Genomic DNA, 19881 nt, shown 5'->3' on the forward strand with positions numbered 1-19881 from the left:
TGATCATCTTTTGTAATCCACCTTCTATAACTCTTTTGTAATCCACCTTGAACCGCAAGGTAATGGCGGAATAGAAATCTCTAATGTAATGTAATACTACCTGGATTAAGCCACATAGAACATCCTCCCAGCTATGTGTCACCTTTGACGTTAATAAGCTAGGAGTTTCTGTTTCCAGGAGAACCATCTCCACTTGGGCTAGCAGATTGTATCTCCTTTGCATATACTCAGGCTGGTCTGACCCTGCAAGTACATTTAATAGCCCACACTGTATGGAGTAGGTCATTTTTGCTGTACATCTATTGAAGAAATCTGCAAAGTGACTACTTGGTCCTCAGTCCATATGTTTATTTTTTACTACTGTTTAGAACACAACTCCAATTTATGACCTAGATTGGCCACCGTGAAGATGGGATACTGGGTTAGATGGACCACTAGTCTGACCCAGTAAGGATATTCTTATAAGACAGTCATTTTGGTGAAGCAGTTCTGTAGCATCTGTTCTCTACTTAAAGCCAACTTTCCCTGGGTTGTAAATTTGATAGCTTTCTGTAAAAGTCCTTCAGATAGCATTGATTGAGGGTGGGAGGAGGGGATTGGATGGTGCAGTTAGCTTTGATATATTTTTTCCCAGCATAATGAGAAGTATTGACACTAGATTTGCTATTTTGAAGTAGGAACACTAGGTAAATATTTTATAATACAACTATTAAAAGTGAAGATTTTCTTAGTGGAGGAGCAACCTAAAAGCAGTGATAATCATGAAGGCCCAGTTCAAATCCCACTGCTGCTCCTTATGACCTTGGGCAAGTCACTTAGGGCTAGCTTCACTAAACAGTCTGATCGTGTCCCGACCAGTTTGTGATCGTTCCCCAATTCAATTCACTAACCTTCTGCCCGATCTGATCCACCCATGCAAATGAGGGGAAACGGCATGCAAAGTAGGAAGGGCCTTGATTCACTAAAGAGAAGAAGGAACACCGATTGGGCTGATCAATCCAAACTGAAGTGATTGCTGAGGACCAGTCGCTCAGGTCCTTGCCGACTGTCCTGCCCTCTGCCGCCCTGAAATCCTAGCCCTGCAGCCCTGAAACCATAAAAATAGAACATCTCCCTTGTGCAAAAAAACACCCTGCTCTCTACTGCCCTGCTCTCTACTCTCTGCCACCCTGCCTCTCTGCGAACCTGTGTTTTTAACCCGTGATTTTAAAAGCAGGGATGCACTACGGCATTGTTCTAGTCTGATTAGGGCTAGATCCCCATTCTCATGGGGCCAACGAGTGCAGCCACCTCTCCCCTTTTGTTTTGACCTCGAGCTGAGTGAGCTTTGCAAACGCATGCGCGAATCGCATCTTCAGGAAGAGAAGATGGTTTGCGCAAGTGTCTGGATTGCTCTGCAGCGATCTGTAGGATCGCTTGTAGGCATGTGTCCGCTCAGATCATTTGCATGGGGACTCTTTAGTGAATCGGTCGCTCAGCAAGACTCGGCAATGGACCACACAGATCGCCCCCAAAAAAGAGTTTAGTGAATATAGCCCTTAATCTTCCACTGTCTCAGCTACAAACTTTGAGCTCCTTTTACAAAGCGGTGCTACTGATTAATGGCATGCTGAATGCAAAGAAGCCCATTCATTTCCCATAGGCTCTTTACATTCAACAAACGCTAATTGGTAATGTTCCTTTATAAAAGGAGCCCTTAGATTGTAAGCTTTCTGAGGACTGGAAAATACAGTACTTTATATACCAGAATGTAACTCATCTTTAGCTACTACTGAAAAGGTGTGAGCTAAAGTCAATTCAGGCATATCTCTCACCACCTCTACTGTCACATCCAACATTTTTCTCTCTTTTATCCTATGAATCATGTGCAGCATTTTTCACCACTGCCCACCAGCCCCATGCCCATTTCTCAATCACCCCTCTCCAGCACCATGCCAAATCTCTCCCTCCATCACTATGTCCAATATTCCTCCCCCTTGCATCCTCTTCAATCTGTCCCTCTGTCCCTCTCCACCACCATATCGAACATTTTGCCCTCTCATGCATCTCTACATCTCTCCTCTCTCTATGCCCAATTTTCCTCTTTCTTCCTTTCCCCATGTCCACCATCTCTTACCCTCTTACTCACTCACTCATACCCAGCAATTATCCCTATCTATTCCCTCCCTCCTATGTCCCAAGTTAGTGCTCCCTTCCTCCCTCCCTTCTGTATCCCATGTTCATGCCACCTCCCTTCTGAGTTGAATTCATGCCCCTTCCCCTCCTTTCAGCCGTTGTCCCAGAATTGTGCCCTCCCATGCCCTAACACGCTTCCTCCCCCTCCTTTCTCCCTTTGTCCCCCAAAAAACCTTCATGTCCCCTTACTTGATCGAGCCACACTCGCTCCATCTGCTTTCAGTGGCTGACCCAGAAACCCTCCCTCCGATGTCAACTCTGACGTCAAGAGAGAAGGTTTCCGGGTCAGCTATGTGCAGCGTGTGAACTGCTGCCGGCTGTGCGTCCCCCCCAACAAGCTGTTGAAGGAGTGAATGTGGCAAGGAGGTAATTCTGACCCAGAAGGCTTTCCTCTAACATCAGCTCTGACATTGGAGGGAAACCTTGTGGGTCAGTTACAGGAGGAATGAAGAAGGGGGGGGGCAGGGATCCTTGGCAGTGGCTTCAGGAGAAAAAGGTGCAAAACTGAACTGGAAACTCCCAAATCTCAACGGGCAGCAAGGAGAGATTCCCGGTGGCGTCAGCGTGGCTTCGACTGGCGGACCAATAATATTTTTCTCGGCGGCCATGCCGTGTGCCCCCAACAGAAGGCCTGTGTATCCCCAGGGGTATGCATACTGCATGCTGAAAAACACTGATCTAGATATACAGTAGAAAGAGAACAAAAATGAAAGGTAGACTGCTTAGTACAAGGAATGCAGAGGAGGAGATGAGGGCAAGGAACTTGTTAAGGTGGAGATGAAAGAAGAGGTGGTCAGATTAGAGGGCATGAATGTCTTTAAGGGTAAAGGTTAGAATAATTTAACAGAAAACCAGTGAAGGAAAAGTTGTGAGAGTGAAGTGGGAAAACAGTAAATTAGCTGCTGAATTTTGTAAGAGTTAGAGTGGGTGGCTTGATGTGTCAGGCAGATCTGCAAAGATTTATTAAATAGTCTAGTCTGAGCTCAGGTAGAAAAACACATCTTGAAACAGGTTATGGCAACTATCGCAATATGAGGATTCTGTTGTATAGATGTTAAATAGTTGATAGTGGACATAAATTATGGAAGTATGGAGAAAATGTTTGCAATCAGATGTGGGGAGAGAGAGAAATTGAATTAATGGAAGGAATAAGGGGATAAAACCTGGTAACTGAGAATTGCAGTGTTGGAGGGATTAAAGATAAGGAAATGAGAGAGCATCTTAGCTAATACTGTGAGATGTAATTTTGAGAAAAGATCTGGAGCAGGGTGAAAAAGTTAGAAGATATACAAGGTGTTAGCAATGAACAGCTGAAGGAAGAAATAAAAGTACATAGGGCTTGGCTACAGACAGACAGACAGACAGATCCATATAAAACAGCAACTTGAGAGAAAACTACAGAGATATTGCTTTAACAATAACAGCAGTGAGAGAAATCCAATGGAAGACAGACAAAGAGGAAGCCAGTGCACTGGGGAGATGGCTAAGTGAGAGAGGCATGATATAAAGTTAAAAAAAAAAGCATTGCTCCAGGCCCATAGATAATGCCAGCCCCTCTGTCACCCATATTGAAACTGGAAGCTCTGACTCCATATGGTAGCCTCACAATACTATCATTAGGGGTTATGATGCCAGATAAGAACTTGGAGTCTCTAGTACCAGAGTCTTTTGGAATTAGCCTTGAGATCATAGAAGCTAGATTCTAGAATGCAGAATCCCTTGAGACTAGGTTTGGAACCATGAAAATTGGAGTCTGGCTTAGAAGCAGGAACAACCATGAAAACTGGTATATGTGGTAAAGAGCAGAGACTGTGTTTGTTTTGAGGCAGCCTGTGAAAGGAGAGCTGTTGAAGCAGTGCTCAGGACAGCCTGTTGATGTCACCAGCGTGGCTGCAGGGGTATACCAAAAGGGGCAGACCAAGCCAGACCCCTTTGGATCCCTGTCAGAGCTATGGAGGAATATTGTTGTAAGTTGGTTTGGAGCCAAAATTTTCTGGAACTTTGTTACTTCGGTGGCAGGTATGGTGGTATTCTTTTGGGGAAGTGGAAAATTTAAGGCCAGGGTTTTTGCTTTGGTTTACCAACTTGTACAGGGGTTCTGCGAATAGAAACATTTGGTAACGGCTCCTTTGGATAGGACTCCATGGTGTGTATTATCTAGTGCCTTGATAAGTTCGGGAGGTCGACCCACCCCAACTCTTCATCTGATTTTCAGTCCAAACTCTTTCAGAAGGAGGATACTAGTTGAATGTTTCAGAGCATTTTAGTCTACTAGTTCCTTCAGTTCCATGTAAGTTCAGCTTCTGAAGTGCCTTCTAGTATTATCTCTGCTTGATATTTGGAAGACTGTTGTTCAGCTCTGTGACTTTTTTCCAACAGATGGTGGATAAGGTTTACAAGCAAGATACTAGATTATTTGGACTCGAATCTTGGATAGGACTGTTGAAATCTCATTTTTCTACCTTGCTTCTGAGACAAAAGGTAGATTGGTACTGCATTGCAAACTTGAAATGTATAAGAAAATGCAAATATTAAATTTAAATTTTCTTTTTTTTTTTTGAGGTTACTATCGACAGAATGTTTATAGAAACAACATATGAAAAAAGTGCTATTTGCTGATAATCGGACAAAATTATCATGAGGGGAATCTGCTGCTTTCCTCTGGCTTGTATTCATCAGGGTCAGCTACACATCTTCATAGGTTAGTTGTCTACAGAATACTTCTCCATATTATGTGGTACTAATTTCTTCTTATCACGTTGTCTGTGCTCTTCTGGGGCTAGGGTTGGGGCTGTATTAAGGTATGAGGCAGCCAAGTCTTTCTTAACACATGAATTTAATCCACCATTGAGGCAATATACAGCCTTCATAGGAGAGTGGTCATCTTAGAGGCTAGAAGGGTCTCTCCACTCAAGTTCAGGCAGTCTCTTGGGGGAATCCTTGGTAGTGGCTCCTAAAGACATTTGCTGGACAGGCCACTTAGTCATCTTAGTGCTTCTTTGTCAGGCACTAAAAGATGAATAATGTTTGCCAGAGTGGTGTTTTATGGATTTTATCTTCTTCCTAGTGAATACTGTTTGGGTATACATCCTGCTTGTCTGCACTGGTCTAGCAGAGACAATAAGAAAAATGAAATTTATTCATACCTGTTAATCTCCTTATTTTGAATCCTGCTAGATCAGTCTAGGAAATACCCTGGAAGAATGTGGTGTTTTGAATTCATTCAGGCTTTGTCCACTCTTTTCCTGTGTCTGTATGTGGTTCCTATTTTGGATTAAAAAAATAAAGTTACAGTGTGGCACAGTGGTTAAAGCTACAGCCTCAGCACGCTGCTCCTTGTGACACTGGGCAAGTCACTTAATCCCCCAATTGCCTCAGGTACATTAGATAAATTGTGAGCCCAATGGGACAGGGGAAAATGCTTGAGTACCTGAATAAATGCCTGTAAACCTTTCTGAGCTTCCCTGGGAGAATGATATAGAAAATTGAATGAATGAATAAATAAATAAATAAAATATGGAGTGTGACAAGGTAGACCTAATCCTGCTTTGGCAATGGCATACTAGAGAATTCCAGGCTGCAGTGATGTCACTGGAAGAATTGAATATTTCTACATCCATGTGCTGGTCAGGAAGGGGCACAAAACACTTGTCTGGACTGGGCTATCAGGAATCAAGGAAAGAAAATTTACAAAAAAGATTACATTTATTCATACTTCTTCCCTGTCATCATCATCAGACAAATCCAGTTGCATGGGTTAAGTCCATCCACCAGCAGGTGGAGATAGAGAACACCAAAACAGAGATCTATTACCTCAGATGGCATACTCTTTGATTCCCCAGTATTCTCTATTTCCAGATAGAGAGTTGCAAGGGGACAGAAATTCCACCCGTCCCTGCCCATCCCCACCAGAATCTCCTCCATCCCCGCCTGTCCCCGCAAAGAATATCCTCTGTCCCTAAGGTAGATTAGTTACAGCGGTCATGAAGATGACTGCTGTTTGGTTCAGGGGGGGTTCGGCTCTTAAACTCCATATCAAGAAGGTGGAGCAGCAGCTCCGCCTGGTCTTTTCTGTGGGGGTTTCTTGCATTCAGGCTGCCACATGATTATGTGGTGAGAGCTTTGCTGCAGTGGCAGCTTCCAGAGTCCCCAGAGGTGGCTTATTTGGAAACTGGGACAGCCTTTTTAGCTGACAACCTTTATGATTTGATTTGTCTGGCTTCCTACTCTGTAGCCCTTTCAGTAGTAGATTGTCAATGGTTATAGTTATGGCTATGCCACTGGGTGGCAGATCTGGCTTCTAAGAAGCTGTTGATTCAGCTGCCCTTTAGGAGATGCTTGCTCTTTGAAGATTTGGAGAAATTGGTGAAAGACATGGTAGAGTTGCATCCTCTGCAGCTACCACATTTGAGGCAGAAGGGCATGTAGTGCTGCTCGGCATCCAGAGGTTGCTGTAAGGGAGTCAGGTTGTTCTCGGTCTGCTTGTAGCTCTTTGGCTTAGAGAAGTAGCCAGGGCAGATCTTTTAAGCAGAGCTCCTTTCATGGCCTCAAGAGAGCCACTGCTGCAAATTCTTTAAGAAGAACAGCCACTTGTTTGGCTCAGAGAGGGTGCACCAGGCCCCCTCCTGCATCTAGGTGGGAGGTAGGTTGTCTCTTTTCTTGGATGAACGGGTCCACATCACCTCAGATCAGTGGGTTCTGGAGATAATCAGGTAGGGGTTCTTACTGGAGTTCGCCTGGCCAGTGCCCAACACTCCATGGCTTGGTCCTGAAGCAGCAGGCCATTGCTGCCACCAAAGTGGTCAAACTTTTCTCAACAAGGAGCGGAGCCTTTTCCTATGCTGGATACGCACTTTGGAACTTGTTGTTGGAAAGTTTCCATACTGATCTTTCTTATTCAACTTTTCAGAAGTTAATCAAGTCAGTTTTGTTTCAACAATATTGTAGGTTGGATAATCAAGAATTGTAGGTTGGATAATCAAGAATTGTAGGTGATAACAGTGACTTTAATATAATTTAGCAGTTTTTTGGTTTATGCATTGTGCTGTTTGTGCAAATTAGTTATTTTGTAATTGTTAGAGAAATTTTATATATTGTGTGCCCCATAATACTTCAATAGCGTGTTATCAAAATGAATATACTTCTCCCTCCATATTCTCAGGGTTTAGGGGAGGAGCCGGCCCGCGAATATGTAAAAATCGCAAATAACTTTTATGACCCACCCCCGCCACCCTCCTGCCTCCCAGACCTTTCCACACCTTACCTAGTGGCCCAGCACTGAAGCGGGGCAGGAGCAATCTTCCTAATCTCCTGCCCTGTGCAGAGCCGTCAACAAAAATGGCTGGCATGAGTTCCCGGGGTCTCATGAGACTACAGCAGGAACTAACGGCAACCATTTTTGGTGACAGCTCTGCACGGGGCAGGAACAAAGGAAGATTGCTCCCTAAGGTAGCAATCATTGCTGGGCCACCAGGTACAGTGTGGAGAGGTCCATGAGGCGGGGGTGGGTCAAGGTTTAGAAACTTGCATATAACCGAAATCGCAAGTTATAAACCTGTGAATTTGGAGGGAGAAGTGTAAATTCAATTCGTCTGTGCACTCTCAGGAAGGTGGAACTTGTGCCTCTGGATTAGTGTGGTCTGGGGTGGTATGCCTTTATTTCACGGTCCCAAAGTAAAATGGCTCATTTCACCCCATTTTGGACCCCAAAGGGGTCAATGCTTGCCTCAGAGTCCAAAATTATCACATAGAGACTCTACACTCAAGTTATTGCATTGGTTCGTCTAGGGGAGTTTTTCACTTCCCTAGATCTCATAGAGGCTTATCTCCATATTCCCACTATGGTTATCACAGAAGATATTTGTGCTTTTGTGTGAAAGGGAACATTTTCAGTTTTGGGCCTTGCCCTTTGGCCTTGCTGTGGTGCTATGCACATTCTTCACAGTGATGGTGATAGTGGCTGCATGTCTTTGACGTCAGGATGTTCAAGTCCACCTGTATCTGGACAGCTGGTTGATTAAAGCAGATTCCGTGATGGAAGCCAATCAGGCCAGTGCTCAGGTCATCTATCTTGGAATCTCTGGATTTAGTCGTGAATTGACCCAAGAGCTACCTCATACTGTCTCAGGTTTTGGTTTACCCGGGAGTCCGTTTCTACACAAAGTTGGAAATGATTTTCCTTCCAGAAAAGTGAGCAAAGAAGCTACCAGCACAGGGGTATTGGATGTGCAAGCTGCTGTGATCACAGTCTGGGACTATTTGCAGCTCCTGACTCCATGGTTGTGACTCTGGAGGTGGTGCCGTAGGCGAGGGCTCACATGTGCTTTCTACATTGGTCCCTGTTTTTCTGGTGTGCTCTGGTCTTTTGGGACTTCTATTGTCATCTTCCATTTCCACCTAGGGCAAGGCTGAGTTTGGCATGATGGGACAGTCTGGTGAACCTTTTGAGTGGGGTGCCTCTGGATCCCCCTCAGTGGGTTCTTATTATCATGGATGCAAGTCTCCTTGGTAGGGGAGCTCATTGTCTTGGACAGGTGGCACAGAGCACCTCATCATGCCAGGAGGCGTCCTGGTCTGTCAACCTTCTGCGGATCCTGAGTGGTTTGTCTGGCCCTGCAGGTGTTTAAACCTTTCCTGGAAGGGAAGCAGTCTGGGTGATGTTGGACAATGCCACGGCAATGGCGTAAATTGAGTCTTTGTGGGCAGAGATGCATCTGCAGGCTTTCTCAGTGGTCCATATTGTGGGCAAGGACAAATGTGCAAGCAGACTTTTTCAGTTGCTCTCTCTTGGATCCGAGAGAATGGGAGCTGGAGATTTGGTCCTTTAGCTTATTGTGGACCACTGGGGACTTCCACAATTCAACTTGATGCCTTTCCTCCATGGCTTCTCATTGGCTCTGTGTTTGGCAGAATTGCATATCATCCTTATCTGGTCTTGCTGGTGGAGCTGATCTCAGGCATTTGAAGTGGTTGAAGCTACAGCCTCAGCACCCTGGGGTTGTGGGTTCAAATCCCGCGCTGCTTCTTGTGACCCTAGGCAAGTCACTTAATCCTCCATAGCCCCAGGTACGTTAGATAGTTTGTGAGCCCACCGGGACAGATAGGGAAAATGCTTGAGTACCTGATTGTAAACCGCTTAGATAACCTTGATAGGCGGTATATAAAATCCTAATAAACTTAAAAAAAACTTATTTGCTGGTGGAAGACCTGCTTCTTCTGCCCAAAAGGTTGGAGTTTCTTCTGGTAAGTCCTATGTCTGTGTCTCTGGCTTATATCAGGGTCTGGCGTGTATTTGAAATCTGGTACAGGGATTGATTCTTTTCTCCCTGAAGAGCTCAGGTTTCTGATGTTTTAGGTTTTCTAGAGTAGGGGCTGGCTTTGGCTCCCTGAGGGTCCAGGTGGCTGCATTTTCCAGTTCCCTAGCAACAGCAGCAGATGAATCCAGAGACCAATGGGATAGCTCACATCTACCAGCAGGCGGAGATAGAGAAACTGATTAACAGGTGGTCCTATTGGCTGGCACTCCTCCTGTCTCATCAGTAATCTCTATCTCCCAGCAGGAAAAGGTCGCTATTCAACTAGCTCCTGAATTCTGGCTGTGGCTGGAACTTTATTTTCTCCTGTTGAGGTTTCTCTTCAGTGAGATTGCCATTCTGTTTCTCCTGTTGAGATTTCTCTTCAGTGAGCTGGCAGTGCTATTTCTCCTGTTGAGATTTTTCTCTTCAGTGAGACAGGGGTGTCCGGCTGAACGGTGCCGGCTTTAGAGGTTACACTTGGGCCCCCCCTTTCCCTGCCTCACCCTCCCTCCATTGCTAGAGGGTCTGACTGGGTCTCAAATTTTTTCTTCTTTCCCTTCTCTGTAAAAAAAAAAAAAAAGAGACCACAGTTGTTACATTCTGCCATGCTTTTGCTGCAAACTGGCTTCAACCGGCCCTAACAACAAGCTGTGAGTATGTCTGGCTTTTACAGTTGTTTGAACTTCAGGTTCTGTTTGGGAGTCTTAGTACTGTGGGTTCGGTCATCATACATTTAAGGTATGGATATTTTATTGAGGCTAAGTTTTATGACTAGAAATCCATGGAGGGAGCCGGGACTTCCCGCCCTTTGCATGCACGCGCTTTGTTTCCTTGTTGGTTACAGCGCAGCAGTAGCGATGCGATTTCATGCTCGTACTTGTTCTCATTGTTGGGTTTCAGTGCAGCAGTAGTCCTGTTTATTCTGAGGCTCTCTTTCATCAGTGTTTGTCACGGCCATGTGCAGCTGATTGTGCAGGTGCCGGTTTATAGCAGCGCGCATGACATGGGATATGTTTTTTCCGGCGCTGTGGGCCGTTCTTCTGGTTATTCCCCGAGTCTGATTTTCTTTCTATGCAAGCCGCGGCAGGGTAAATTTTGCGGGGCTCGAATCCGACTATGTTTCTAGGAGCGTTGATGCAGCGGCCACGTGTCAGCGAGAATCAGGTGTGCGCATGGGTCTCCGGCGATGGTGGGAGAGCTGCAGCGTTCCGGTAGTTTGTTTCCAGCTGACTTTGGTCAGGGTATGCCGGGGCTTCTCTCCTTTCCGGTTCAGACAAGTTGTATGTGTTTCACCAGCTTTGGGACAAGCTTGGGCAGCTTTATATGTCTATGTCTATGTTCCTGCTGTACTCCCTTGAAGGAAGCTGCTTGTTTAATCGGACTCTGGGGTTAGCACTCAAGGGGTTTACCAGAGAGACTCTGACCTGTGCTAGGTCACCCAGTCTCGGTTTGTCTCCAGACTGGGGCGACATATACGGCAACTCACGGCACAGTGAGATCAGCAGTAAGATAGTGCCCTGTATTTCACACAGGTATCTCATTGTCTCTCTTGGGGTCCCTGCAGATTGAGCCTTTGTCTATTGGTAACTGTCCTTGTTTGGGCCTCTGTGCTGAGCTGCATGTGTCTAGTAGTGGCACAGGATATTTATGCCTAAAGGTAGTACAAGCAGTTTCCAAGTTCGGGCTGTCTCTATGGGCATAATGACACTGCGCATATTCCTGCGGCCAGGACTCTCTTTCTCTATTTCTGAAGGGGCCTGGACTTCAGATTTCCATGCTTATCACGCTGGTTTCTCCTGTCACCATTTTCTCATGGCACATGCTAGACGGGCCCCCCAACCAGACAGAAAGGGCTGTACAGCTCCTTTTCACCAGGAGCCAGTTACCTATTCTATCAAACCCATGGAGGATCACGCACTATGTGGCTGTTAGCCTCATCCCTGAAGCTCTCATTAACGATGTGAGCTTTGTCTGATACCTGTAAGGATGCTGTTGTTTTCCACAGGGCGGTAGATGCAGCATCTTGATTGAGTCTAGTACGTATTCACTTTAAAGGACATACGTATTTCGCTCATGTTGCATGGGGTTAGTACTGTTTTCATGGTTCCAGTATATTCCTCTTTACATTGTGAACCTTGATTTTTCCTAGGAGAATCTTCTTGCAGATCCTACAGTCTTATTCTGCCATTCCCTGACCTTCTGCACTTCATTCTGAGGGGATCTTGACTTCTTCCAATGACTCTTCAGGCTTTCTCATGAGGGAGAAGACACTATAATGTCAGGTCAGAGGGCTGTGAAGATTTTTCAGGATGCTTGCATCTTTGCATTCTCCTCAGGTTTTCCAGTTCGTTCTTGGAGTCTCTATGTTTTGTGTTTCCCTTTTCAGTGTTACTGGTCCTCAGGACGGTTCTTGTAGTTCTTCGGGAACTAAGGGACGTTGTTCCACTTACCGCATAGTGCCCGAGATAGGGGGCATTGGGCAGGCTGGATCCCATTCTGCTGAATTAGTTTCTCGGGGTTACACATTTCTGCAGACAACCTGGGAGTATATTTACATTTTCTCTATGGACTCCGAATCGGCACTTGGTTTGCCTGCCTCTCTTGGAGCGGCGCTTTCGGTTTTGGCACATGCCATTTTGCCTACCCAAGGCTTCACGAACGTTTTAGGTGATGTGGGCGGAGGTACCGTTTTGGTGCTACCAGGCGATTCATCTAATTTCTTCTTGACTGCCTGCTTGATTCGGACGACTTCCAGTCGGGCCATTTGACTGACACGAAAAGGGTGATATCTTTTCCTCAGTTCTTTACACGTGCATCTTTGAATTTGCACAGCACTCTTTTCTCCTGTACTATTTATAGGTATATCGGGGTGATGTTTTTATTCATATAGGAGAGACGTGTTTCTTTCCGGAGACTTGGGCGTGGGGTCTCGGTCTCAGATTGGTATTCTTCTTCGCTTACCATGACCAAGAGTATGGGATTCTGTACAGTTTCTGGGATCCATATTGCTGACTCCACTGGGGACTTCGGCTTGCTTTCCCCTTCTTACGCTACAGCAGTCGCTTTTGTTCCGGTGGTTCCCGGTATCTCAGGGCACCAATTATTTGGTATGCTCCTCCTGCATCACTCTGTATGATTTGGTGGCTCCGCGCGATTTCTCTTTTCAAAGCATGTCTCGGTCTTTGCTGGACTATCTCATGACCACCGACCATCCCGGGCTGTCGGGTTGGGGGGCTCCGTGGCTTCCATCCTCAGCTCCTGGAGTCTGGTCTTCAGAGGCGACTCAGTTCTTGTTCATTCTTCTGCTCTTGAGCAGGGTCAGGCTACCTTTCTGGAGCTTCAGATCATTCTTCCGGGTCCTTTTGGTCAGTATTAGGATGGGGGTATTTCTCTACTGCTTGGGCAGTAAGTGTTGTACTCATTGGCAGGTGAAGTTGTTCTGCTTCAATGGGTGTACTCTCATCTTCGTCTTCTGTTGGCAGATCCTTTTATGGATCAGGATAAGAGTTTGGATAGACTTTCTCTCCGCGGAATCTGAGCATGGCCCATTTCTTGTATGTTACAGTGTACAGCGCTGTGCACGCTCTGGAAAGTGTGCATGTTAGTAATAGTGTAATCTTCTGCATCCTGGATATTGAGATTTGTGGCTCAAGCGTTCTAGCTCTTTTTATGGAAGTGAGATCTGCTTGACCTAGACCTCATGGCCTTGTCTCTCAATTCTAAGCTTCCTAGCTTCTTCGGCGGGCCCAGGGAGTGGGAGTTAGAGGGGGTAGCTGCATGGCTCCTTTTTCGCTTCTGCCTTCTCTTTTTCAGTGTTTTCCGCTGGCTGATGATGGCTTGGATTTGCCACCTCGAGCTCGCTTTCCGGGCACAGTATTTGTAGAATCTCTGGATTGGCGGCGCCATCCTTGCTTTGCGGATTTGATGAGTCTTTCAACAGCCGGACTAAGAAGTTTCTTGGTATCTCCGGCTTTGCTCACCTAGGGTCCGTTCAACATGGATATTTGTACTACTTTAGTATTACGACCTAGTTTTTTGAAAAATCTTGGCTGACGTGTAAGGATTATGTGAAGCAGGTTGTTTCTTCTCTTATCCAGGTGCTACGGACGTCTTCTCCTGTGGCTTCTGCTTCCTTTTGGAGGTTTTTCCTTTCTTGGGTGCTTCTTAACGTTTGAACCATTCCAGAGTTCCTTTTTGGCACAGGTGTATTGCCGAGGGCTTAGCGTTCAATTCCCTTCAGCTTCTAGTGCCATTCTTAGCTTGTTACAAGGGCTAGGTATATTGCTCTTCGCTTACTTTTCAGCTTCATGTAGTTCAGGTCCTAAACAGAGTCCGGTATATTCATGCGCCTCTTAGAAAGCCCGGTTTGGAGTACAATCTTCACGTACTTCTTCTCAGTATACCGAAGGCTTCATTTCATCCTTGTCTTTTGGGACTCTAAAGGGCTGTGCCGTTGAACATGGGGTTTCTTGTGGCCATGGCTTCAGCTCTGCAGTTTTCTATGTTGCAGGCCTTGTTCAACGGGGATTCCTATTTCTGATTTCCGAAATATGGGGTATCAGTTCGGATGGTACCATTATTTCTTTCTAGGGGGGTGTCATCCTTTCTTTTATGTCATGCTCGCTTTTCCTTCCTTCTTCCTGGGAGGGGAAATTGGGAGCAGTGCTTTTATTCACTGCATTTTTTGATATGTACGTGAGCTCGGTTTCTTACGACTTTTAGTTGTTTATATCTCCTTTTTGCATTCTTCAAGGGACGCCTCAAACGTTTGGTGGCGTCCGAAGCCTCCATCACTCAATGGGTCCAGGAGGACATTCTTTATGCTTGCTTGCTGGCAGGGAAGCGGTTGGCGAAAGAACTTCATGACCATTCCGCTGGAGCGATGGCTACTTCTTGGGCTCGGCCCAGAGGTTTTTTCCTTGGAGGAGATTTGTCTCACGGCTAATTGGTCTTCCGAGCGTGCTTTCTCTCCCCATTTCTGCTTGGATGTGGGGGCGCATGCGGTAGGGGCGTTTTGTGCTTCGGTTGTTGCAGAGGCGGCGTTTGCTTCCCACCCAGATTGAGGATTGCTTTGCTACATCCCATTGGTCTCTGGATTCATCTGCTGCTGTTGCTAGGGAAGGAAAAATTATGTTCTTACCTGTTAATTTTCTTTCCCTTAGACGCAGCAGATGAATCCAGAGCCCCACCCTTTCTGGATATTGTCTCTCGGTTTTTTCTTTTGCAACTTTCGCAGTTTGTTATTATGGCAGGTTGTTTTCTGTATTATTGCATTTTGAGATTTGTTATGGGAAAGAAGTTTTTTATATGCTATGCCTATTGCTGGTTACGTGTGCTTGGGCAAGGAGCTATACTGATGAGACAGGAGGAGTGCCAGCCAATAGGACCACCTGTTAATCAGTTTCTCTATCTCCGCCTGCTGGTAGATGTGAGCTATCCCATTGGTCTCTGGATTCATCTGCTGCGTCTAAGGGAAAGAAAATTAACAGGTAAGAACATAATTTTTCCTTTTCAGGGGAAGATGAGAGGCATCTCTCTGGCCTTGCATAGAGAGGTGGCTCAGTTTCTGAAGGGAGTGGCCCACAGTCTTATAGTTCTCTCAGAATGCTCTCCACACATTCCATCCCCATAAATTCTCTCAGTCGACAGCACATACTCCGTAATAGCACTCTGTCAGTCTTTGCCCCCACCCAGTCATAACTTTCTCATCATTGTCTCTCAAACCTACCTCCACTCTGCACATGTTCCCCCATCTCTTTGAGAATCCCCTCCAATACACCTCTCCCTCCCTACCTCTCTCTTTTCCCCTCTGTACATAACATACACCTACATTCATTTCTGTCTCTCCCACACTCTTTATCCTCGCACTACACCCATGGTGGCCCCCACCTTGCCTTCATCTTCTCCTTTTTCTCCTTGCCCTTGTACCTCTGGTATGCACAGTTTTGAGAGCATCCTGTCCTCATATTTCCCCTTTCATCTTCTCTCACCTCTCACTCCCCAAGCCTCACCCATTCTAAGCGTCATAACTCGACTTGTCCCATTCATTTCCTCTGGGCTTCCCCGTCCCTAGTGCTCAACTCAAGCAGAGGAGCAGGAGAGTGGCTGCATACCAGGCTACATCCTGATCCTCTACCACACTGGTTCTCATAACCGAATTTGAACCCTGTGGGACACCATAGAAAGAGTGAAGGGTCCAGAGGTAATGAACGGGACAAGCTGGGGGTGTGTATCGGGAGATGGGAGGAAGGCTCGTATTACTTTTGTAGGCTTAACTGTGCCAGTAGACATGCCTATTTAGATCCTGTGCAGAATTCTGTGCAGCAAAAGCAGAATCCTGGATGGAAAGGGAATTCAGTGCAAATTCTATATTATTCAGTTGTGCAGAATTACCCCACATGTAATAAAATAATTACAACCAACATAGGTTTTGGGACCAGGAGTTTTCGGCAAAATTTCTGCCCAAAACAAGAAAATTCTTCACAAGTCTCTAGTGTACCTTCTAATGACTCATTTTCTCCCACAGTTACTAACTGTAACCCCCCCTCTTCTATGAAACCACGCTGAATGGCCCGCGATGTTCCCAATGCTCATTGAGTTCCTATGAGCGTCGGGAGCAGTGCAGGACATTCAGTACGGCTCCCCTGCGCTAGAAACCGCTAGCGCGGTTTCATAGAAGAGAGGGGGTAAGTGGGTTTGATTAAATACCAGTGCATTATTCAAACATTTGATCAATTTGATATAAAGCTAAAATATGCAATTAGATAAAACTGGTATAATATTCTTTATTTATTTACTTATGTTTTTAATTCAAATCTTAAATGTGGCCAAGATTTTAAGCAGTTCAACTTTTTAAGTTGTATACAAATGTTCACTTGATGTTTGCTATCTGGATTGCTGCACTTGTGATGTTCTTGGCTACAACCACATAAAGGTGTGAAATGGAGCCGTTCCTTGTTGACTGTCCATTTCTAAAATTACTATCAGTTCAATGCACACTCCTGCATGGTCTTTTATGTATTTTACAAAAGGCTGTGTCTTTGGCAGAGACTTTTCTAAAGAACGGGGAACTGAGCACATCCTAACCTTGGATGTATCTATTCCTCCCTTGATGTTCACTTTATTTAAAATGGGGCTTCATGTGAATAATTTTTTGTCACTTTAATTTACCACCTTATAGATACTGTATTTTTAAGGGGTTTTCTTTTCACTGCATTGGTTGACTTTTGTGAAAAGTGTTGATTTTGCATAACCTGGTATGATTAGACTCCTGCTTTCTCATTGTCTGTTTTATCTTCCTGCCTTTTTAGCAGGTGCTCATTCATGAGTGAAGGATCAAAGGACGGAACGGTGGCTCAGAAGAAATGGAGAACAAAAGCTCAGAGAGTTTTCAGTCAGACCTTAAACTAGTTGCTCATCCCAGAGCAAAAAGTAAAGTGTGGAAATACTTTGGGTTTGACACCAATGCTGAAGGATGCATATTACAGTGGAAGAAGATCTATTGTCGCATCTGTATGGCTCAGATTGCCTATTCTGGGAATACTTCCAACCTTTCATACCATCTTGAGAAAAACCACCCAGATGAGTTCTGTGAGTTTGTGAAAAGTAACACTGAACAGATGAGGGAAGCCTTTGCTACCGCATTTTCAAAGCTGAAGCCAGAATCTTCACAGCAGGTTGTCCAGGAAACTTTCATTATGAAAACCAGCCATAGCTATGAAAACAAAAAACACCAAGAACTGACATCTGCAGTAATCAGCTTTATTTGTGAGGGCATGTATCCTGCCTCCATTGTGGACGAACCTACATTTAAAGCACTCTTGAAAACAGCTGATCCCAGGTATGAGCTTCCAAGCAGAAAATTCTTCTGTACTAAGGCAATACCTGAAAAGTACAATGTGGTTCGAGAGATTATATTAAAGGAGCTTACTGACATTTTATGGTGTGGAATTTCTACAGATATGTGGAGAAGTGAAAATCAGAACAGGCTATATGTGACCCTTTCAGCTCATTTCCTAAACAATGGCGCTTCTAACTACCTGTCTGTGAACTCACGATGTTTAAAAACATTTGAAGTGCCAGAGGAAAATACTGCAGAGACTATTACCCGAGTTCTTTATGAGGTCTTCATTGAATGGGGACTTAATACAAAAGTCTTTGGTGCTACAACAGACTACAGTAAAGACATTGTAAAAGCTTGCTCTCTCTTGGATATTCCAGTGGATATGCCTTGTCTGGGACAGACTTTTAATGCTGGAATACAAGAAGCTTTCCAGCTTCCAAAACTCTGTGGGCTTCTTGCCAGGTGCAGGAGGTTAGTTGAATATTTTCAGCAATCCACAGTGGCAATGTACATGTTAAATGAGAAACAGAAGCAGCAGACTCTGTTGCCTTGCATGCTGATAAGCGACCGTGTTTCCTGGTGGGGTAGTACACTTGCAATGCTACTGCGTCTTAAGGAGCAACAGTTTGTGATTGCAGCTGTTCTGGTTGAAGACAGCAATAACCATCACCTAATGTTAGAATCGAGTGAGTGGAATACTATTGAAGGTTTGGTGGACTTGCTGCAGCCATTTAAACAGGTAGCAGAAATGATGTCAACTTCAAAGTATCCCACTATAAGTATGGTGAAACCCCTTCTTCACATGCTGCTCAATACTACTTTGAACATTAAGGAAACTGATTTGAAAGAAATAAGCATGGCCAAGGAAGTGATAGCCAAAGAGTTATCTACAACCTACCAGCAGACACCTGAGATAGACATGTTTCTTAATGTTGCAACCTTTCTGGATCCTAGGTACAAAAAACTTCCTTTCCTTTCTGCATTTGAACGCACACAGGTTGAGAACAGAGTGGTGGAGGAAGCAAAAAGCCTTTTAGAGAGAGGAAAGGATAACTCTTTCAGACCTGATGAAAAAGGCTTTTCGATTTCAGAAGAGCCGCCACTTAAAAAAATGGTCATCTCTTCCACCCCTCCCCCAACCAGCAGCATTAACAACATGCTTGCGGAAATCTTCTGCCAGACTGGGACCTCGGAAGACCAAGAGGAGTGGCATGCTCAGATCATTGAGGAACTGAGCAATTTTAAGTCGCAAAAAGTCCTTGGTCTGAATGAGGACCCACTGAAATGGTGGTCTGACCGACTGGCATTATTCCCTGTATTACCAAAGGTACTTCAGAAATACTGGTGCATTCTGGCCACCAGGGTCTTCCCCGAACGGCTTTTTAGTTCATCTGCTAATGTTGTGAGTGCTAAGAGGAATCGATTGGCTCCAGCACATGTAGATGAACAGATCTTTTTGTATGAAAACACTCGAAATAGTTCTGAACAAGAACCCGAAGATGAGGATGAAGGGGAGTGGGGCTTACAACAGGAACACATTTTTAATTTAAATGATTCAGTTAATGTGAGCAACAGTTTTTTCACTATAAGGGACAGTGGGTTCATTTAAAGGAATGCTCATGGTACATTTAATGGTAATAGTAATAATAATAATAATAACGAAAGGTATTTGTCTTGTTACCAAAACCACATTGTGTTGGATGCTATGATCACTGTAAATATTGAACAGTTATAAAACGAGTTGATTTTAGCTTCCAATATATGTGTGCTCTGCACAATGTTAAGTTATCATGGTATATGATCCACCATCCTTGGACACTAAATTCAGAAAAAAAGGAAGTCTGGTGGTGGTCTTTGAACCTTATAAACTGAAAGCAAAGAATCCTTTTGTAAGGCTTGCTTGGTATTGTAATTTGACATTTTAAATTCCTCAATAAAAGCAAAGCTTCAGGGTTTTGTTCTCTTTAAAATATACATGTTTCTATTTGAAAAAAAAAATTGGTGGTGGCTGGGAGTGGATAAGTGAAACCATTGATAAAACACCACCATCTCCCCCCCAAAACCCCCCCCCCCAAACTTTCATCATTATGAATCTTGATAAAATGGTAATGTTCATCAGATCTTACAGTCATCAAACTAGTATATGCAAGAGATAAATGTAACAAGAACAGTCAAAGAATGGACTTCAGGAGCATTTCACAAATAGTGGCCATAGCAATAATAGAAGAGAGACATTTTCCATAATTAAACTTCCCTAAAAGAAATAATGGAGCCTTTTTACTAACATTCGCCTAATGCAGCTTACAATGGCATACTGTGAGCCATGCTTAGGCACCCTGTTGTAACTACCAAATTAGCGCTAAAAATATGTTACTAATTTTTGTTTTGACGAGGTATGTCTGGGATGGAAAGTGGGTATTCCTGTGCTATTCAACACAGCAATAGTACTGCAAGCTAACGGGTTAGCACAGGAATAGCTCATGAGCCCTTATCACTTACAAAATGGGTGATAATAAATGCACATGCACTCATTTTTTTTAATGGCTGCATGCTAGCGGCAACAGCATT

The 19881-nt window shown here is 44.6% G+C and overlaps 1 protein-coding gene across 14 annotated transcripts in view; it reads left to right on the forward strand.

Moving 5' to 3' along the window:
* Nucleotides 1-19881, forward strand: part of ZBED1 (zinc finger BED-type containing 1) — a 404682-nt gene that overhangs the window by 13243 nt on the left and 371558 nt on the right. For 7 of the 14 annotated variants that reach the window (XM_033947474.1, XM_033947471.1, XM_033947468.1 and 4 more), the window contains exons 2-4: nucleotides 4555-4656; nucleotides 4738-4876; nucleotides 16781-19285. The exons of 2 other annotated variants lie outside the window; for them this stretch is intronic. In XM_033947474.1, the coding sequence (XP_033803365.1) occupies nucleotides 16835-18922 (2088 nt within the window). In that variant the 5' untranslated portion in view covers nucleotides 4555-4656; nucleotides 4738-4876; nucleotides 16781-16834 and the 3' untranslated portion in view covers nucleotides 18923-19285. Of the gene's footprint in view, nucleotides 1-4554; nucleotides 4657-4737; nucleotides 4877-16780; nucleotides 19286-19881 lie in introns of those variants that run through there. 5 more of the 14 variants (XM_033947476.1, XM_033947478.1, XM_033947477.1 and 2 more) reach the window with 2 other exon arrangements.

This window comes from Geotrypetes seraphini, chromosome 6 (assembly GCF_902459505.1).
Source record: "Geotrypetes seraphini chromosome 6, aGeoSer1.1, whole genome shotgun sequence".
Lineage (NCBI taxonomy): Eukaryota > Metazoa > Chordata > Amphibia > Gymnophiona > Dermophiidae > Geotrypetes > Geotrypetes seraphini.